At 45.9% G+C, this 23,502-nt stretch overlaps 1 protein-coding gene across 3 annotated transcripts in view; it reads right to left on the bottom strand.

The window, feature by feature from the left end:
* The window catches only part of LOC147124638 (signal-transducing adaptor protein 1-like), a 158,615-nt gene continuing 135,113 nt past the window's right edge, over positions 1–23,502 (bottom strand). For all 3 annotated transcript variants that reach the window (XM_085990810.1, XM_085990826.1, XM_085990817.1), the window contains 3 exons: positions 6,564–6,596; positions 6,398–6,457; positions 1–1,173 (listed from right to left, as the gene is read on the bottom strand). In XM_085990810.1, the coding sequence (XP_085846936.1) occupies positions 1,103–1,173; positions 6,398–6,457; positions 6,564–6,596 (164 nt within the window). In that variant the 3' untranslated portion in view covers positions 1–1,102. The remainder of the gene's footprint in view (positions 1,174–6,397; positions 6,458–6,563; positions 6,597–23,502) is intronic.

Below are 23,502 nucleotides of genomic sequence, written 5' to 3'. Positions count from 1 at the left end.
TACAGTCCACCTTATTTTAATCAGCATAATTTACACAACTGAGATATACAATCACTGGCTCAACATGGTTTATTAACATTAAGCGGTTCACTTGATATATGTGATATGACAAACATCGGTGCTTTACGTGAAGTAGAAAGTTACAGGCAATAGCCCATGCATTTTGTACAGTGCAGTATACTGTTGCGAGAGATCTTTGCACAAAACATGCTCGACATTCCTGATAAATACAGTAGAGCAACAGAACTAACCTATTCCTACCCCTAATACAATTTCAAAATATTTTTTTTTAAAATCAGAAAGCAACAATCTGATAATTCGGTGCGCTGGTGATCTGTAGGTAAGGTCTCCAAGCTTGGTGTGTATCATATAGTTATAAAGGTGAAATCCATGGGCCCATTAATTTGCATATATCTCAAGTTGCTGATACTAACAACTCTGGATGTTCTGATTTAGGATTTATCCACCAGTGAGGCAACAGTGCATAAAAAGCTGTCCTTTCAGACCCACGAACAGGACCAAGTTGCCTGGGCTTTGAGAGCCTGATTGCTGGGCATCTGCCCCCAGTGCTGCAGGTTGGACACATTGTAACCCTTTAAGTACCACTTTCAAGAATATTTTCCACTCCAGCAGTTCCTTTTCCTATTCCAATCCTGTGGTGGTGGTTAACTGCCACTCCAATGTCAGAGAATTAAAAGTTTTCTCATGGATGTTGTTTAACCTTTTAAACCCCAGTAACGATTACAAACAATCACTGAAGTCCTGTAAACTTTTAGAACTTAATCTTAAGAGTATAGCGCAGAACGATGCGATCAATCCCTCAAAATGATGAATAGAATTTCCCCAACAATGGAACTAGTTCTTAGATCAAATTGTTCTTGTGAGAACTTCATCTTCCCTATCATTGGGATTTGATCCAAAACAGAAGTAGATTGGTAAAACCTAGAACTCTCCCAATTCCTTTTTTTGTCATTTATCTTACTTTAATTTTTTTCCACATTTAAAGGATCAATGGTTTTGACTGAAATGCATTGCTGGTGCTCACAGGTTCTCTAATTTAGTAAGATGGATGCTTGTTGGAATCATAGCCTCCAGGGGGGGTTTACTGATCTTCTGCCAGCCTTGCCCGTCTCGCCATCAGCTTTGCCATAAGTTCACCACTATCACCTTCACCTGCAAAACATATATGAGAAAAAAGCTCAGAATCCTATTTTTACATTTTGTTATCCTGTGATGTTCACCACTGGCCATTGCTGTAAAATCGCAACCAACATCCCGAGAAATATGAAGACCCAATGCTACATGAGGCGTTGAGAAGATTACTTTTCACAACAAAGTGATATTTAGGAGCTGAGCTGGAGCTCTCTGCTGCCACAACGTTTCATGCCAGTTGAGGCTTGAATTCAAAAACACATCCTATTGGTTGGATTCTGTCTCGCCTCTAATAACTGAAGGGGCTACACTTTCTCTATCTTAAACTAATTAAAGGTTTGAACAAAATTCATCACCCAGTGCTTACTGCAAATCTGTGTTGCATTATTAATTTAAAAAAATTCTCCCCTCTTTTCCTGAAGTTGCTCCACTTTGTCCCCACAGGTGTCAGCCACCTTTTGGTACATTGTTCAAGTGGCCAGTCTTTGTCCCCACAGGTGTCAGCCACCTTTTGATACATTGCTCAAGTGGCCAGTCTTTGTGTGGTGGTCCATTCAACCGTGAGAGGCATCACATCCACGCCTGATCTTCATCTAGTGTCCACATACACACATTTTCCAGCACAGTCATTGAACAGTGATCAGGAAGCAAGGTCCTGGGTGATTTTTCCCTTCTCTACCTCAGTGGTATTGTGGCCAACTGTAGCACTGCCAACTATAGGTTCTCTGGAAGTATCGGTGTACCAGGTAGAATAGCCATAGTAAGCTTTTCTTAATATAAAATATATTCACACTCATATATATTGAAGATTGATTCTGCGGTGGTTACAAAAGTTGGGCCTGAAGTATAGTAGACATTATTTCATTACCCATTCATGAGAAGGGATAAGAAATCTAGCCAGATAGTTAGGAGACTGTAAGAGAGTATCCTGGTATGAATAGGGTTTGTGTTATGGATGTACTGGGAAGAGATAAGACTTTGAATGCTACAGAGAACTAATGAGTACTCGTGTGGAATGTCTGGAGTGTAATAAACATCCGAGGACATTAATCGGCATGCAGAACAAATGATGCCAGCTAACCTTACCACCATGCTGATAGAGTTAGATGAGGAAGGATGGGAGGAGGCTCAAGTGGAGCATAAACTCCAGCATGAACTGGTTGGGTCGAATGGCCTGTTTACGTGCTGTATACTCTATGTAATTCTATGTGAACAAGCTTACGTATCAACAGCATACACACACAGTGTAATGACATATTGTACCCACATTTGTCCTGCATAATTAAACCTAAAAATTATACAACACACTGGAGCTCCTTGGGGACTTTGACCATGTCTTGCTGAGGCTAGCATAAGCAGTCAAGACAACACCCTAGCAATCTCCTGATGAAGAGTCCTTTGCACGTGAGTTATCATCAATACTGGTCGGATATGCATTACATGCAAGGTGTTATGTTTTATCTCATTGACTTGATTTAATAAAGAGTATTAACCAGACATTTCAGTGTTTCCTAGTCCTCGAATTTGTATTCGAGGTAAATTATGTATGGCAATATTCTATGATACCTACATGTAAGGGCAATAGGGATATATGACAATATCCTGTACAAACACAACAAGCTTGTTGAGATCAGTTAATTAAGTAAAAATGAAGGATTGAACCTGGGCCGGTCCTAGTCTGTATAGCTCAGTATAGCATAACATTACCAACAGAGGGGAATCATGTACATTATGATTGACACTGGTATATTTATTGACATGTCCAGTGACACAATTGAAACCGTGGGACCGTTGGATTTTACAACACAAAAGGAAGCTATTCAACCCGTCATGTCTGTGCTGGTTCTTTGCTGGAGCAATTCAAAACTGATCCCACTGCATTGCTTTCTCCTCCATTTCCCTCTGCTTCAAATAGTTATCCAAATCTCCTTATAAGATGCAATGTCCACTGTCTCAACCATTCCTTGTGGCAAAATATTTTATGCTCTGACAACCGTTTGAGTAAAGAATTTTTTCTAACCTCCCTCCTTTTCTAGTGACAATTTTAAAGTGGTAACCTTTTATCACTGACTAGAGGAAACAGTTTTTCCCAATTCACCCAATCAAAATCCTTCATAATTTAAAAAACCTCTATAAATCTCGTAGCCTTCTCTGCTCCAGTGGAAATGGTCCCAGTATCTAAAGTCTCTCCTCATAACAGTAGTTTCCTGTCCCTGTGATCATCCTGGTGAATCTACAATATACACTGTCTTTGGCTTTAACATCCTTTATCCATGGGATGCCCAAGACTGCACAACACTCTCACTGCAGCCTTATCATTGCTTTGTACAAATTTATCATTGCCTCTTTACTCTTGTACTTTATGCCCCCGTCATAAAATCTAAAATGCTATTGGCCTTTTTTGTAGCTTTATTGTCTCACACTTCTCCATATTATATTGCATAGCCAGTTATCTGCCCATTCCACCAACCTACCTGTGTCTTCCTCATGTCTTTTCCAGTCCTCCTTCCTTGACATAGACAGATTAAGAGAGTGGGCAAAACTATGGCAAATGGAGTTCTATGTGCGCAAGTGTGAGGTCTTCCACTTTGTACCCACGAAAGATGATGGGCCAGATTTTGCTCTCAAAATAACAGTGAAGCTAATGTGTTTGCCGTTATTTATGTGTAAATAGTACAGCAACTTCAGGCGAGGAGCAGATGCACGGTTAAATGCCAATATCTAAAGGTTGCGGTACATTTTGCGCCGCTCCGCCATTAGCTTTGCAAAAACAGCATCTCGCTGTCTGCATCATCATTGACGTGCATTGAATGTCATGAAGTTGCTGTATTTGCGCAGTAAATACAAACTAAACTCGCCATAGAAAGTTAAGATTTGTCATTAGTAGCATAAGTACTCTTTTAACAACATGATAATGATTAATTACTGCCAATCAACCGCTAATTGCTAGGTCATCCTGGCAATGAAAATTAACTATTACAAGTGTGGAGTCACATTCCTTTAGCTATTAATTATTGTTGGAGATATAAAAAATGTCAAATTAAAAAATTTTTTAAGAATGTTTACTTTTCCTGTCTATCTTATTTTTCTCCCTCTTAATCCAGTATTTCTTTCCCTCTCTTCATTTCTTTTTCTGTATCTGATTTGAACATTGAAACATTGAATTCAGCCACTCTAAGTTGCACTTCCTTCGCAGTTCTTCCAGTGTTTATTTCTCAATCCTTCAATCTGATTGGTTAAGGAGATACACACTTGGTTACACTGTTCACTCAGGTCCCAGATTCCCTGTTTGTCTCGCAGCTGCATTATCAGCTCGCACTTTCAGCAACATAGTGGGCAAAAATACTTTGAGCCGAAGGGTGCAGGGGCAGGTCTAATTAACGGCAGATGCCATTAGATGCCCTGCTACAGGAAAATCTGGCCCAATATTTCCTAAATGGTAGGAAGCTAGGAACTGTAGATGAACAAAGAGGTTTTGGAGTTCAAGTACACAAATCATTTAAAGCTAGTAAACAGGTACAAAAAGGCAATCAAACAGGCTGTATCTCAAGGGGGCTGGAATACAAAGGGAAGGAAGTTATGCTTCAGTTGTACAGAGCCTTGGTCAAACCCCATTTGGAGTATTGCGTTCAGGTCTGGGCACTGCAGCTCAGGAAAGATGTATGGCCTAGGAGGGGGTGCAGCACAAATTCACTAGAATAATACCTGGGCTTAGAGGGTTAAATTATGAGGACCAGTTGCATAAACTTGGCTTGTATTCCCTTGAGTATAGAAGATTGATCTGATCGAGTTGTTTAAAATGTTAAAAGTATTCGAAAGGGTAGATACAGAGAAACTATTTCCTCTGGTGGGGGATTCAAGAACAAGGGGACATAATCTTAAAATGAGAGCTAAGCCGTTCAGGAACGAAATCAGGAAGCACTTTTTTCACAAAAACCGTAGTACAAATCTGGAACACTCTTCCCCAAAAGACTCTGAATGTTGGGACATTTGGCACTTTCAAGACTGTGATAGATAGATTATTGTTAGGTAAGGGTAGCAAACAATCTTCACTGTCATTTTTTTGGGCTCCGCACGGCCCCTTTAAGTGGCTACGCGACCCATTCAAAGTACCGCGCATGTGCGATTTTGGCATTGAAAAGCTGGCAAGCCGGCAGGGCGGGATCCCTGGAGCGCTGCACGGCTTCGTGGCTGCACAGCTTAAAGGAAGCATTGGTAACAAGGGATATGGAGCAAAGTATTGTAAAGGAAGTTGCGATGCAGATCAGCCATGATCTAATGGAATGGTGGAGCAAGCCCGAGGGGCTGAATGGTCTACTCATGTTCCTATGTTTTATGGGGGAAAAATTCGGTAGCACCCAGCTTTGGGGCACTAACTTCACCAGGGTGCTACTTTTAGCGGCCCAAAAAAGTTAGCGCTCCTGCACCGTAAATTCGGTGGTAGCACCGCAAGCAGGAGGCAGGGCGCTACTGGAAGCGCTCCTCCTCATTCCTGGGACACTACAAGTGAATATCGCGGCACTACGTGCAACAGCGTCATGAGCGTCGGCATGTCACGCCGCGGTACTACAGGCCTCCCTCCCCTGATTAAAGGGGAGGGGCCTAGCACCGGGGAGCAGGGTGCTGGGAAAGCAGCCCGGCACTCAAGAGGACTGCTGGGCTGAACGATCACAGCTGGCACCACACATAACAAAGGGGAAGGGAGCAGGTGCTAGCAGTTGGCCCAAAAAAAAGGCCGCCCAACACCTGCCCTTTAACTTGCACCGCTGCGGCTGTAAAAACACCACGCTGACCCTGTCGGACATATCATCCGGCGGAAGGTCAGGGGGCGCAACCCAAGTTTGCGGCCATGTCGCGAGCCGGGCTCTGTGCACAGCGATGACGTAATCGCCAGAGGCGCAGCGCCGTGGGGCGCTACTGCCGCTGCTAACCTCCCACTGAATTTCGCGGGAGGCGTCAGCGGCGCCACGCCCGTGCGCTAGGGGCTTTGCCCCGGGGACGCTAACGGGAGGCGCAAAACAAACCAATTTTTCCCCCATGAATCTAAATGAATGGTCTGCACTACACACCGTCTATAATGATTAGAACCAGCCCGTAGGATACAAAAAACGTCATCATTATTAGCTTTTACCAGAGGTCTGAAGTTTCTGGTGTGACTCAGATACAGGAGGAGTCTTTTGAAATATCATCAATAAAACAATTTAAAAAGAAAACTAGAAAAGAAAATGAAAACTTGCAAGAATACCTGCAGTAAAGTGCTGAGGAGGTCTTGGTTTCGGAGCAGTACGACTGGGAGGCCTGTCATCTGCAATAAACCAAAACGCAACTTAACATTACATTTCAATCTGTAAATGTTAAGCACAGAAACTTTGATAATAAATTCAGGTACAAAAATAGCCTTCTCCACTCACCTGCTAATTTCATCTGGTTAATTTTTAAAAGAGCTGAAATAGATAAAGAAAAGTCCGTTGTAATACAGTAATTAGCAATGTGCTAAACTCAAACCGTCTGTATCACACTGTGCTCTAAACATTTTCCAACTGTATCACACTGGGCATTAAACACTGACCAACTGTATCACACTGGGCATTAAACACTGACCGACTGCATCACACTGGGCATTAAACACTGTCCAACTGTATCACTCTGGGCATTAAAACTGACTGACTGTATCGCACTGTGCTCTAAACAGTCCGACTGTATCACACTGTGCTCTAAACACTGACCGACTGTATCACACAGTGTTCTAAACACTGACCTCTATCACACTGTGCTCTAAACACAGTCTGACTGTAATACACTGTGCTCTAAACACTGACCGACTGTATCAAACTGTGCTCTAAACACTGACCGACTGATTCACACTGTGCTCTAAACACTGTCCGACTGTATCACACTGTGCTCTAAACACTGATCGACTGTATCACACTGTGCTCCAAACACTGACCAACTGTATCACACTGTGCTCTAAACACTGACCGACTGTATCACACTGAACACTAAACACTGACCGACTGTATGACACGGTGCTCTAAACACTGACTGACTGTATATCACTGTGCTCTAAACACTGACCAAATGTATCATACTGAGCCCGAAACACAGACCGACTGTATCACACTGGGTACTAAACTCTGACCGACTGTATCGTATGGCACTCTAAACACTGACCGCCTGTATAACACTGTGTTCCAAACAGTGACCAACTATATCACACTGTGCTCCAAATACTGATCGAGTGTATCACACAGTGCTCTAAACACTGACCGACTGTATCACACAGTGCTCTAAACACTGACCCACTGTATCACACTGTGTCCTAAACACTGACTGACTGTATGACACTGTGCTCGAAACACTGTCTGACTGTATCACAGTGAACACTAAACACTGACCCACTGTATCACACTGTGCTCTAAATACTGACCGACTATATCACACTGTGTCCTAAACACTGATCGACTGTTTCACACTGTGGTCTAAACAAAGACCGACTGTATGACACTGTGCTCTAAACACAGACCGACTGTATCACACTGTGCTATAAACACTGATGGACTATATCACACTGTGATCTAATCACTGACCGACTGTATCACACTGTGCTCTAAACACTGTTGAACTGTATCATACTGAACACTAAGCACTGCCTGACTGTATCACACTGAGTATGCTATTATGACCGACTGTATCACACTGTGTTCCAAACAGTGACCGACTGTATCACACTGTGCTTAAAACACTGATTGACTCTATCACACTGTGCTCTAAACATTGACCAACTGTATCACACTGTGCTCTACAAACTGACTGACTGTATCACACTGTGCATTAAACACTGACCAACTGTATCACACGGCGCACTAAAAACTGATTGACTCTATCACACTGTGCTCTAAACACTGACGGACTGTGCCATACTGGGTACTAAACACAGACCGACTTTATCCTATGGCACTCTAAACACTGACTGAATGTATCACACTGTGTTCTGAACAGTGACCGACTGTATCACACTGTGCTCTAAACACTTATCGACTGTATCACACAGTGCTCTAAACACTGACCGAATGTATCACACTGTGCTCTAAACACTGGCCGACTGTATCGCACTGTTCCCTAAACACTGGCCGACTGTATCACACTGTGCTTTAAACACTGTTGAACTGTATCATACTGAACACTAAGCACTGACTGACTGTATCACACTGGGTATGCTATTATGACCGACTGTATCACACTGTGTTCCAAACAGTGACCGGCTGTATCACACTGTGCTTAAAACACTGATTGACTCTATCACACTGTGCTCTAAACACTTACCAACTGTATCACTCGGAGCTCTAAAGACTGACCGAATGTATCACACTGGCTACTAAACACTGACCGACTGTAACACACTGTGCTCTAAACATTGACCAACTGTGTCACACTGTGCTGTAAACACTGACCGACTGTATCACATGGGCAGTACACACTGGCCGACTGTATCACACTGTGCTCTACAAACTGACTGACTGTATCACACTGTGCATTAAACACTGACCGACTGTATAACACTGTGCACTAAAAACTGACCAACTGTATCACACTGTGCTCTATACAATGACGGACTGTGTCACACTGGGTACTAAACACAGACCGACGGTATCCTATGGCACTCTAAACAGTGACTGAATGTATCACACTGTGTTCTGAACAGTGACCGACTGTATCACACTGTTCCCTAAACACTGGCCGACTGTATCACACTGTGCTCTAAACACTGACCGACTGTATCGCACAGTGCTCTAAACACTGACCAATTGTATCATAATGTGCCCTACATACTGACTGACTGTATCACATGGGTACTAAACAGTGACCGACTGTGTGATGCTGTGCTTTAAACACTGTTTGACTGTATCACACTGTGCACTAAACACTGACTGTTGTATCAAACTGTGCTCTTAACACTGTCCGACTGTATCACACTGTGCACTAAACACTGATCGACTGTATCACACTGTGCTCCAAACACTGACCAACTGTATCACACTGTGCTCGAAACACTGACCGACTGTATCACACTGTCCTCTAAATATTGACCAACTGTATCACACTGGGCACCATACACTGACCAACTGTATCACACTGTGCTCTAAACTCGGACCGAATGTAATACACTGTGCTCTAAACACTGACCGACTGTATCACCCTGTGCTCTAAACACTGACTGACTTTAACTCACTGTGCATTAAAAACTGACCGACTGTATCACACTGTGCATTAAACACTGACCGACTTTATCTCATTGTGCACTAAACACTGTCCGACTATATCACACTGTGCTCTAAACACTGATGGATTGTATCACACTGGGTACTAAACACTGACCGACTGTATCCCATTGCACTCTAAACACTGACGAACTGTACCACACTGTGCTCTAAACACTTATCGACTGTATCACACAGTGCTGTAAACACTGACCGAATGTATCACATTGTGCTCTAAACACTGAGCGACTGTATCACACTGTGCCCTAAACACTGGCCGACTGTATCACACTGTGCTCTAAACAGTGACTGACTGTATCACACTGTGCATTAAACACTGACCGACTGTAACACACTGTGCTCGAAACACTGACTGACTGTATCTCACTGTGCTGTAAACACTGACTGACAGTATCACACTGTGCTCTAAACACTGACCAACTGTATCACATTGTGCTCTAAACACTGACCGACTGTATCAAACTGTACTCTAAACACTGACTGACTGTATCACACTGTGCTCTAAACACTGACCGACTGTATCAGACTGGGTACAAAACAATAACCAACTGTATCTCACTGTGCTCTAAACACTGACCGACTGTATCACACTGTGCTCTAAACACTGACCAACTGTATCACACTGAGCACAAAACACTGACCGACTGTACCACACTGAGCTCTAAATACTGACTGACTGTATCACACCATGCTCTAAACACTGATCGACTGTTTCACACTTTGGTCTAAACAGTGACCGACTGTATCAGACAGTGCTCTAAACACTGTCTGACGGTATTACCCTGTGCTCTAAACCCTGACCGACTGTATCACATGGTGCTCTAAACACGGACCCCCTGTAGCACACTGTGCTCTAAACATTGAACAACTGCAACACACTGTGCATTAAACACTGACCGACTGTAACACACTGTGCTCTAAACACTGACTGACTGTAATACACTGTGCTCTAAACACTGACCGACTGTAACACACTGTGCATTAAACACTGACCGACTGCATAACACTGGGCAGTAAACACTGACCCAATGTATCACACTGTGCTGTAAACACTGACCGACAGTATCACACTGTGCTCTAAAAACTGACGGACTGTATCAAACATGCACTAAACACTGAGCGACTGTATCACACTGTGCTTTAAACACTGGCCGACTGTATCACACTGTGCCCTAAACGCTGACAGACAGTATCAAACAGTGCTCTAAACACTGTCCGATGGTATCACATGGTGCTCTAAACGCGGACCGACTGTATCTCACTGTGCTCTAACCACTGAATGACTGCAACACACGGTGCATTAAACACTGACCGACTGTAACACACTGTGCTCTAAACACTGACTGACTATCACACTGTGCTCTAAACACTGACCGATTGTATCACACTGGGTACAAAACAATTACTGACTGTATCTCACTGTGCTGTAAACACTGACCAACAGTATCACACTGTGCTCTAAACACTGACCGACTGTATCACATTGTGCTCTAAACACTGACCGACTGTATAACACTGGGCACTAAACACTGACTGACTGTATCACACTGTGCTCTAAACACTGACCAACTGCACCACATTGGCACTAAACACTGACGGACTGTACCACATTGGCACTAAACACGGACCGACTGTATCACATGGTGCTCTAAACATTGACCGCCTGTATCACACTGTGCTCTAAACACTAACCGACTGTATCACACTGTGCTCTAAACACTGACCAATTGTATCATACTGTGCCCTAAACATTGACCAACTGTGTCACGCTGTGCTTTAAACACTGTTTGACTGTATCACACTGTGCACTAAACATTGACTGCTGTATCAAACTGTGCTCTTAACACTGACCGACTGCAGCACACTGTTCTAAACTCTGTCTGACTTTATCACACTGTGCTCTAAACACTGATCGACTGTTTCACACTGTGCTCTAAACACTGACCGACTGTATCACACTGAGCACGAAACACTGACCGACTGTATCACACTGAGCATGAAACACTGACCAACTGTATCACACTGGTTGCTAAAATCTGACTGACTGTAAACCATGGCGCTCTAAACACTGTCCAACTGTATTGCACTGTGTTCCAAACAGTGACCGACTGTATCACACTGTGCTCTAAACACTGTCCGACGGTATCACCCTGTGCTCTAAACCATGACCGACTGTATCACATGGTGCTCTAAACATGGACCGACTGTATCAGACTGTGCTCTAAACACTGAACGACTGCAACACACTGTGCATTAAACAATGACCGACTGTACTCTAATCACTGACTGACTGTAATACACTGTGCTCTAAACACTGACTGAATGTAATACACTGTGCTCTAAACACTGATGGACTGCACCACACTGTGCTCTAAACACTGCCCGACTGTATCACACGGTGCTCTAAACACTGTCCGACTGTATCACAATGTGCTCTAAACACTGATCGAATGTTTCACACTGTGCTCTAAATACTGACCGACTGTATCACACTGTGCTCTAAACACTGACCGACTGTATCACACTGTGCATTAAAAACTGACCGACAGTATCACACTGGGCAGTAAACACTGACCCAATATATCACACTGTGTTCTAAACACTGACTGACTGTATCACACTGTGCTCTAAAAACTGACGGACTGTATCACACAGTGCTCTAAACACTGAGCGACTGTATCACACTGTCCTTTAAACACTGACCGACTGAATCACACTGTGCCCTAAACACTGACAGACAGTATCACATTGTACTCTAAACACTGTTCGATGGTATCACGCTGTGCTCTTAACCCTGACCTACTGTATCACATGGTACTCGAAACACGGACCGACTGTATCACACAGTGCTCTAAACACTGAATGACTGCAACACACGGTGCATTAAATACTGACTGACTGTAACACACTGTGCTCTAAACACTGACTGACTGTATCACACTGTGCTCTAAACAATGACCGACTGTATCACACTGGGTACAAAACAATAACTGACTGTATATCACTGTGCTGTAAACACTGCCCGACAGTATCACACTGTGCTCTAAACACTGACCGACTGTATCACATTGTGCTCTAAACACTGACCGACTGTATCACACTGGGCACTAAACACTGACCGACTGTATCACATTGTGCTCTAAACACTGACCGACTGTATCACACAGTGCTCTAAACACTGTCTGACTGTATCACACTGTGCTCTAAACACTGATCGAATGTTTCACACTGTGCTCTAAATACTGACCGACTGTATCACACTGTGCATTAAACACTGACCGACTGTATCACACTGTGCTCTAAACACTGACGGACTGTATCACACTGTGCTCTAAAAACTGACGGACTGTATCACACTGTGCTCTAAACACTGACGGACTGTATCACACTGTGCTCTAAACACTGATCGACTGTATCACACAGGGCTCTAAACTCTGACTGACTGTATCACACTGTGCATTAAATACTGACCGACTGTATCACACTGTGCTCTAAACACTGTCCGACTGTATCACGCTGTGCTCTAAACACTGATCAACTCTTTCACACTGTGCTCTAAACACAGACCGACTGTATCACACTGGGCAGTAAACACTGACTGACTGTATCACACTGTGCTCTAAACACTGACCAAAGTATCATACTGAACACGAAACACTGACCGAATGTATCACACTGGGTACTAAACTCTGACCGACTGTATCGCATGGCACTCTAAACACTGACTGACTGTAATACCTGTGCTCTAAACACTGACCGACTGCATCACACTGTGCTCTAAATACTGACCGACTCTATCACACTGTGCTCTAAACACTGATCGACTGTTTCACACTGTGGTCTAAGCACTGACCAACTGTATCACACTGTGCTGTAAACACTGACCGACTGCATCACATGGGCACTACACACTGACCGACTGTATCACACTGTGTTCTACAAACTGACTGACTGTATCACACTGTGCATTAAACACTGACCGACTGTATCACACTGCGCACTAAAAACTGACTGACTCTATCACACTGTGCTCTAAACACTGATGGACTGTGCCACACTGGGTACTAAACACAGACCGACTGTATCCTATGGCACTCTAAACACTGCCTGAATGTATCATACTGTGTTCTGAACAGTGACCGACTGTATCACACTGTGCTCTAAACACTTATCGACTGTATCACACAGTGCTCTAAACACTGACCGAATGTATCACAGTGTTCCCTAAACACTGGCCTACTGTATCACACTGTGCTTTAAACACTGTTGAACTGTATCATACTGAACATTAAGCACTGACTGACTGTATCACACTGGGTATGCTATTATGACCGACTGTATCACACTGTGTTCCAAACAGTGACTGGCTGTATCACACTGTGCTTAAAACACTGATTGACTCTATCACACTGTGCTCTGAACACTGACCAACTGTATCACTCGGAGCTCTAAAGACTGACCGAATGTATCACACTGGCTACTAAACACTGACCGACTGTATCACACAGTGCTCTAAACACTGACCAACTGTAACACACTGTGCTCTAAACATTGACCAACTGTGTCACACTGTGCTGTAAACACTGACCGACTGTATCACACTGTGCTCTACAAACTGACTGACTGTATCACACTGTGCATTAAACACTGACCGACTGTATCACACTGCGCACTAAAAACTGACCGACTGTATCACACTTTGCTTTAAACACTGACAGACTTTGTCACACTGGGTACTAAACACAGACCGACAGTATCCTATGGCACTCTAAACACTGACTGAATGTATCACACTGTGTTCTGAACAGTGACCGACTGTATCACACTGTTCCCTAAACACTGGCCGACTGTATCACACTGTGCTCTAAACACTGACCGACTGCATCACACAGTGCTCTAAACACTGTCCGACGGTAGCACACTGTGTTCTAAACACTGACGGACTGTATCATACTGTGCTCTAAACACTGAATGACTGTAATACACTGTGCTCTAAACACTGACCGACTGTATCATACTGTGCTCTAAACACTGAACGACTGTATCACACTGTGCTCTAAACACTGACCGACTGTATTACACTGTGCTCTAAACACTGATTGACTGTATCACACTGGGGACTAAACAGTGACCGACTGCGTCACGCTGTGCTTTAAACACTGTTTGACTGTATCACACAGTGCACTAAACACTGACTGCTGTATCAAGCTGTGCTCTTAACACTGTCCGACTGTATCACACTGCTCTAAACACTGTCCGACTGTATCACACTGTGCTCTAAACACTGACTGACAGTATCACACAACGCTCTAAACACTGACCGACTGTATCACACAGCGCTCTAAACACTGACCGACAGTATCACACAGCACTCTAAACAGTGACTGACAGTATCACACAGCGCTCTAAACACTGACCGACTGTATCACACTGTCCTCTAAATACTGACCGACTATATCACACTGTGCTATAAACACTGACCAACTGTATCACACTGTGCTCTAAACTCTGACCGAATGTAATACACTGTGCTCTAAACACTGACCGACTGTATCACACTGTGCTCTAAACACTGACTGGCTTTAACTCACTGTGCATTAAAAACAGACCGACAGTATCACACTGGGCACTAAACACTGACCGACTGTACCACACTGTGCTCTAGACACTGACCAACTGTATCACACTGTGCTCTAAACTCTGACCGAATTTAATACACTGTGCTCTAAACACTGACCGACTGTATCACACTGTGCTCTACAAACTGATCGACTGTATCACACTGTGCATTAAACACTGACCGACTGTATCTCACTGCGCACTAAACACTGACCGACTATATCACACTGTGCTCTAAATACTGATGGATTGTATCACACTGGGTACTAAACACTGACCGACTGAATCCCATTGCACTCTAAACACTGACCGAATGTATCACATTGTGCTCTAAACACTGAGCGACTTTCTCACACTGTGCCCTAAACACTGGCCGACTGTATCACACTGTGCTCTAAAGTGATTGACTGTATCACACTGTGCTCTAAACAATGTCCGACGGTATCACACTGTGCTCTAAACACTGATCGACTGTATCACACAGTGCACTAAACACGGACTGACTGTATCACACTGTGCTCTCAACAGTGAATGACTGCAACACACTGTGCATTAAACACTGACCGACTGTAGCACACTGTGCTCGAAACACTGACTGACTGTAATGCACTGTGCTCTAAACACTGACCGACTGTATCAAACTGTGCTCTAAACACTGACTGACTGTATCACACTGTGCTCTAAACACTGTTGAACTGTATCATACTGAACACTAAGCACTGACTGACTGTATCACACTGGGTATGCTATTATGACCGACTGTATCACACACTGTTCCAAACAGTGACCGGCTGTATCACACTGTGCTTAAAACACTGATTGACTCTATCACACTGTGCTCTAAACACTTACCAACTGTATCACTCGGAGCTCTAAAGACTGACCGAATGTATCACACTGGCTACTAAACACTAACCGACTGTATCTCACTGTGCTCTAAACACTGACCGACTGTATCACACAGTGCTCTAAACACTGACCGACTGTAACACACTGTGCTCTAAACATTGACCAACTGTATCACACTGTGCTGTAAACACTGACCGACTGTATCACATGGGCACTACACACTGACCGACTGTATCACACTGTGCTCTACAAACTGACTGACTGTATCACACTGCGCACTAAAAACTGACCGACTGTATCACACTTTGCTCTAAACACTGACGGACTGTGTCACACTGGGTACTAAACACAGACCGACGGTATCCTATGGCACTCTAAACACTGACTGAATGTATCACAGTGTGTTCTGAACAGTGACCGACTGTATCACACTGTTCCCTAAACACTGGCCGACTGTATCACACTGTGCTCTAAACACTGACCCACTGTATCACAAACTGCTCTAAACACTGTCCGATGGTATCACACTGTATTCTAAACACTGACCGACTGTATCACACTGTGCTCTAAACACTGAACGACTGCAACACACTGCGCATTAAGCACTGACTGACTGTAACACACTGTGCTCTGAACACTGAATGACTGTAATACACTGTGCTCTAAATACTGACCGACTGTATCACACTGTGCTCTAAACACTGACCGACTGTATTACACTGGGTACTGATGCGCTATCAATTACTCATAAAAGACTGAGAGTTAAGAGAGTAACTAAAGGCTTTTATTAGCAAAGAACAGGGCATGCCTCTCGTGGTTGACTGGGTTCCAAGAAAGCAGGGGGCTGCAGGTCAATCACCTTTATACCTGGGCCTGTGTGGGTGGAGCCAGCCGAGACATGTTGAGGCATGCATAGGTACAACAGTGTGTAACAACAACAACAACAACAACAGTGGTTTACCACATTCACCCCTTGTTTAAAATTGAATCCGGCGGGGTGAAGTGTACTAAAGGTTCATGTAAGTAAGTCTATCAGGTGGCCTTGTATGCCGTCCTGATCGTCGTGGTGGCGGCGGTGATGGTGCAGCATCCAACGTTGAGTCTGGCGTCTCATTGAGTGGTTGGGTGGTCAATGACGGGTCCTGGGGCTGCGGCATGCCGTCTAGTGGGGTTGGGTTGTGGGTAGTGGTGGATGGCAATGGTAGTGTTTCAGGGGCACCCAAAGGTGCGAGATCTCGTGTGGGGGCTGTGTCCTCCCGCCCGTCCGGGTACGCTACGTAAGCGTACTGGGGGTAGGCGTGGGTAGTGGTGGATGGCGAGGGGGGTGTTTCGGGAGCACCCGAAGGTGCGAGGTCTCGTATGGAGACTGTGTCCTCCCGCCCGTCCGGGTACACCACGTAAGCATACTGAGGGTTGGCATGGAGGAGGCTCACCCTCTCGACCAGGGGGTCCGTCTTATGGGACCTCACGTGCTTCCGCAGTAGGACGGGTCCTGGAGAAGTCAGCCATGTCGGTAACGAGATCCCCGATGTGGACTTCCTGGGGAAGGAGAACATTCTCTCGTGAGGGGTAGCATTGGTGGCTGTACAGAGCAGTGACCGAATGGAATGGAGCGCCGCAGGGAGGACTTCCTGCCAGCGAGAGGTCGGAAGGCCCTTAGATTTCAAGTTTAAAAGGACTGCCTTCCAGACCGTCGCATTCTCCCTTTCCACCTGGCCATTCCCCCGGGGGTTGTAGCTAGTGGTCCTGCTTGTAGCGATACCTCTCGAGAGCAGGTACTGCCGGAGTTCGTCGCTCATAAAGGATGAGCCCCTGTCGCTATGAATATAGCTAGGGAAACTGAACAAGGCAAAGAGGTCATTCAGACATTTAATGACCGTGGTACTGGTCATGTCTGAGCAAGGGATGGCAAACGAGAAACGGGAGTACTCATCAATTATGTTGAGGAAGTACACATTGCGGTCGGAGGAGGGGAGGGGCCCTTTAAAATCGACGCTCAGCCGTTCAAAGGGGCGCGTGGCTTTGATCAAGCTTGCTCTGTCTGGCCTATAAAAATGCGGTTTGCACTCGGCACAGATTTGGCAGTTCCTGGTCATGGTCCTGACCTCCTCGATGGAGTAGGGCAGGTTACGGGATTTGATGAAGTGAAAAAACCTGGTGACCCCCGGGTGGCAGAGGTCATTGTGGAGGGTCTTCAGTCTATCGACCTGCGCGTTGGCGCATGTACCACGTGATAGGGCATCTGGGGGCTCATTGAGTTTCCCGGGCCGGTAAAAGATATCGTAATTGTAGGTGGAGAGTTCGATTCTCCACCTCAAGATCTTGTCGTTCTTGATTTTGCCCCTCTGCTTATTATTAAACATAAAAGCTACTGAACGCTGGTCAGTGAGCAGGGTAAATCGTTTTCCGACCAGGTAATGCCTCCAATGTCGCACAGCTTCCACAATGGCCTGGGCCTCCTTTTCGACAGAGGAGTGTCGAATCTCGGGGCCCTGGAGGGTCCTTGAGAAAAAGGCCACGGGTCTCCCCGCCTGGTTAAGGGTTGCAGCTAGGGCAAAGTCAGATGCGTCGCTCTCCACTTGGAAAGGGATGGACTCATTCACTGCATGCATTGTGGCCTTCGCAATATCTCCTTTTATGAGAGTGAAGGCTGCACAGGCCTCTGCTGTCAGGGGGAAGGAGGTGGACTTGATGAGGGGTCTGGCTTTGTCCGCATAGTTGGGCACCCACTGAGCATAGTACGAGAAAAACCCTAGGCATCTCTTCAGTGCTTTTTGGCAGTGGGGGAGGGGGTGCTCCATAAGGGGGCGCATCCTGTCGGGGTCGGGGCCGATGACTCCGTTCTCCACTACACAGCCAAGAATGGCAAGGCGCTTGGTACGAAACATACATTTGTCCTTGTTGTATGTTAGGTTCAGCCGCTGGGCCGTACGGAGGAATTTCTCTAGATTAACATCATGGTCCTGCTGGTCGCGGCCGCAGATGGTGACGTTGTCTAGATAGGGGAAAGTGGCCTGGAGCGCGTTCTGGTCGACCATCCGGTCCATCTCCCGTTGGAAGACTGAAACCCCGTTGGTGACGCCGAAGGGAACTCTGAGGAAGTGGTAGAGACGACCGTCAGCTTCAAAAGCTGTGTACTGGCGGTCCTCAGCCCTGATGGGGAGCTGGTGGTATGCCGGCTTCAGATCAATCGTCGAGAACACCCGGTATTGTGCTATCTGATTGACCATGTCAGATATGCGGGGGAGTGGGTATGCATCTAGCTGGGTGTAGCGATTGATCGTCTGGCTGTAGTCAATAACTAGGCGCTGTTTTTCGCCAGTCTTCACTACCACCACTTGTGCTCGCCATGGGCTGTTGCTACTTTCAATAATCCCTTCCTTCAGGAGTCTTGCTACCTCGGATTTAATGAAGCTCCTATCCCCGGCACTGTAATGCCTGCTTTTGGTAGCGATGGGCTTACAGTCGCGGGTGAGGTTAGCGAACAAGGAGGGGGGGGAGACTTTAAGGGTGGAGAGGCTGCAAATGGTGCGCGGCGGGCGATTTAAAAGCTGCTGGCTGCAGACTGTGAGTGGGGGGAGGGGTCCGTCGTACGCTAATGTGACACTCTTAAGGTTGCACTGAAAATCCAACCCCAGTAGAACGGCAGCGCAAAGATGGGGCAGGACCAGGAGTTTAAAATTTTTGTATTCTGTGCCCCTTACTGAAAGGGTCACTACACAGTAGGCACCGACGTCCGCTGACTGGGCTTTGGAAGCCAAAGAGATCCGATGTCGCGTTGGCAGGACCGGGAGAGAGTAACTGCGCACCGTGTCGGGGTGGATAAAGCTTTCCGTGCTCCCGCTGTCAAAAAGGCAGGTAGTGGCGCGGCCGTTTACCTTAATGTCCATCATGGACCTGGACAGTTGATGAGGGAGAGATTGGTCCAGCGTCACGGAGGCCAGCGTATGGTCGAGTGAGTCGGTGTGGTCGTCAGATGAGGCGGTGGTTGAGTCCGGGTCCCCCGTCGTTGAAGTTGGAGACGTCCGAGATGGCGGACAAAATGGCGGCGCCCATGGTCCCGATCCCCACGCAGCTGGGGGAGCCCAAAATGGCGGACAAGATGGCTGCCCCCACGGTTCGCACGCGGCGCTGCTGGCGTTAGCAGTTTTACCTTTGCAGGCGCTGACATAGTGTCCTTTCTTCCCGCAGCCGGAGCAGGTAGCGTTTCTCGCCGGGCAGCGTGCTCTGGGGTGTTTTGCCTGGCCACAAAAATAACATTTCTGTGCCTTGGACATCGCAGCAGCAGTTGAAGGTGGCGGTCCCATGACCCAAGGTTGTGGCGTCCACGTTGCGGAGCGGTTAGGGGAGAAGGCGTCCATATTCCTGTGGGCCGCGTCGAACGAGAGCGCGAGGGACACTGCCTTTCTCAGGTCCATTTCTCCCTTTTCCAACAGTCTCTGCCGGGAGTAGTCGGACCTTAGACCCGCAACGAAAGCATCTCGGATCAGTCCCTCCGTGTGTGCTGCGGCTGATGCTTCTTTGCAATCGCAGTCTCGGCCGAGTATCCGTAGTGCCCGTAGGAAGGCCTCCACCGATTCCCCGGGCTGCTGTCTGCGGGATCTTAAGAGGTGCCGGGCATAGACCGTATTTACCGGGCGTGCGTATTGCCCTTTTAGCAGACTGATAGCCGCCGCGTAGGTCGTTGCGTCCTGGATTATTGTATAAACTTGGTGGCTCACCTTTGAGGCCAGGATTTCCAGCTTGTTTTCGTCCAGGGTCACAGTTGAGGCTTGCAGGTAGGCCTCGAAGCAACGCAGCCAATGCGCGAATTTGGTAGCCGAACCCGCTTCTTGGGGGTCTAGGTCCAGGCATGTTGGTCTGAGGGCTCGCAGCAGCTCCTGTTGCTCAGCGTTTGGTGCAGCAGCCTGCTGTTCAGCGTTTGGTGCAGCAGCCTGCTGTTCAGCAAATGTCGACATTTTGTTTTTGCTAATAAAATTGATGCGCTATCAATCACTCATAAAAGACTGAGAGTTAAGAGAGTAACTAAAGGCTTTTATTAGCAAAGAACAGAGCATGCCTCTCGTGGTTGACTGGGTTCCAAGAAAGCAGGGACCTGCAGGTCAATCACCTTTATACCTGGGCCTGTGTGGGTGGAGCCAGCCGTGACATGTTGAGGCATGCATAGGTACAACAGTGTGTAACAACAACAACAACAACAACAACAACAGTGGTTTACCACAGGTACAAAACAATAATCGACTGTATCACACTGTGCTCTAAACACTGACCGACTGTATCACACTGAGCTCTAAACACTAACTGACTGCACCACATTGGCATTAAACACTGCCCGAGTGTATCACACTGTGCTCTAAACACTGACCAACTGTATCACACTGTGCCCTACACACTGACTGACTGTATCACATGGGGACTAAGCAGTGACCGACTGTGTCACGCTGTGCTTTAAACACTGTTTGACTGTATCACACAGTGCCCTAAACACTGACTGCTGTATCAAACTGTGCTCTTAACACTGACCGACTGTATCACACTGCTCTAAACACTGTCCGACTGTATCACACTGTGCTCTAAACACTGAGCGACTATATCACACGGTGCTTTAAACACTGACTGACTGTATCACACTGTGCTCTATACACTGACAGACAGTATCACATTGTACTCTAAACACTGTTCGATGGTATCACCCTGTGCTCTAAACCCTGACCGACTGTATCACATGGAGCTCGAAACACGGACCGACTGTATCACACAGTGCTCTAAACACTGAATGACTGCAACACACGGTGCATTAAACACTGACCGACTGTAACACACTGTGCTCTAAACACTGACTGACTGTATCACACTGTGCTCTAAACACTGACCGACTGTATCACACTGTGCCCTAAACACTGAGCGACTGTATCACACTGTGCCCTAAACACTGACCGACAGTATCACACTGTGATCTAAAAACTGACCAACTGTATCACACAGTGCTCTAAACAATGTCCGAAGGTATCACGCTGTGCTCTAAACCCTAACCGACTGTATCACATGGTGCTCTAAACATGGACCGACTGTATCACACTGTGCTCTAACCACTGAACGACTGCAACACACTGTGCATTAAACACTGACCGACTGTAACACACTGTGCTCTAAACACTGACTGACTGTAATACACTGTGCTCTAAACACTGACCGACTGTAACACACTGTGCATTAATCACTGACGGACTGTATCACACTGGGCAGTAAACACTGACCGACTGTATCACACTGTGCTCTAAACACTGACCGAATGTATCACACTGTGCTTTAAACACTGACCGACTGTATCACACTGGGTACTATACACTGACTGACTGTATCACACTGTGCTATAAACACTGATCGATGTATCACACTGAATACTAAACACGGACCGACTATCACAACTGTGCTCTAAACACTGACCGACTGTATCACATTGGGTACATAAACACAGACCGACTGTATCACATGGGCACTAAACACAGACCAACTATATCACACTGTGCTCTCAACACTGTCCGACTGTATCACACTGTACTCTAAACACTGACTGACTGTATCACACTGTGCTCTATACTCTGACTGACTGCAACACACTGTGCATTAAACACTGACTGACTGTAATACACTGTGCTCTAAACACTGACCAACTGCATCAAACTGTGCTCTAAACATTGACCGACTGATTCACACTTTGCTCTAAACACTGTCCGACTGTATCACACTGAACACTAAAAACTGACCGACTGTATAACATGCTGCTCGAAACACTGACCGACTGTATCACACTGTGCTCTAAACACTGACCAACTGTATCACACTGTGCTCTAAACACTGACCGACTGCAACACACTGTGCTCTAAACACTGACTGACTGTATCACACTGTGCTCTAAACACTGACCGATTGTATCACACTGGGTACAAAACAATTACTGACTGTATCTCACTGTGCTGTAAACACTGACCGACTGTATCACATTGTGCTCTAAACACTGACCGACTGTATCACACTGGGCACTAAACACTGACCGACTGTATCACACTGTGCTCTAAACACTGACCGACTGTATCACACAGTGCTCTAAACACTGTCCAAATGTATCACACTGTGCGCTAAACACTGACCGACTGCAGCACATTGGCACTAAACACTGACGGACTGTACCACATTGGCACTAAACACGGACCGACTGTATCACACTGTGCTCTAAACACTGACCAATTGTATTTTACTGTGCCCTAAACACTGACCGACTGTGTCACGCTGCGCTTTAAACACTCTTTGACTGTATCACACTGTGCACTAAACACTGACTGCTGTATCAAACTGTGCTCTTAACACTGACCGGCTGTATCACACTGTTCTAAACTCTGTCTGACTTTATCACACAGTGCTCTAAACACTGATCGACTGTTTCACACTGTGCTCTAAATATTGACCGACTGTATCACACTGTGCTCTAAACACTGACCGACTGTATCACACTGAGCATGAAACACTGACCGACTGTATCACACTGAGCATGAAACAATGACCGACTGTATCACACTGGGTGCTAAAATCTGACCGACTGTAA

The sequence above is a fragment of the Somniosus microcephalus genome, chromosome 1, assembly GCF_052327205.1.
Source record: "Somniosus microcephalus isolate GS21.2 chromosome 1, FLI_Smic_1.0, whole genome shotgun sequence".
Classification (NCBI taxonomy): Eukaryota; Metazoa; Chordata; class Chondrichthyes; order Squaliformes; family Somniosidae; genus Somniosus; species Somniosus microcephalus.
Note: the sequence above shows the minus strand (reverse complement) of the source record. Positions and strands in the feature narration are given on the sequence as shown.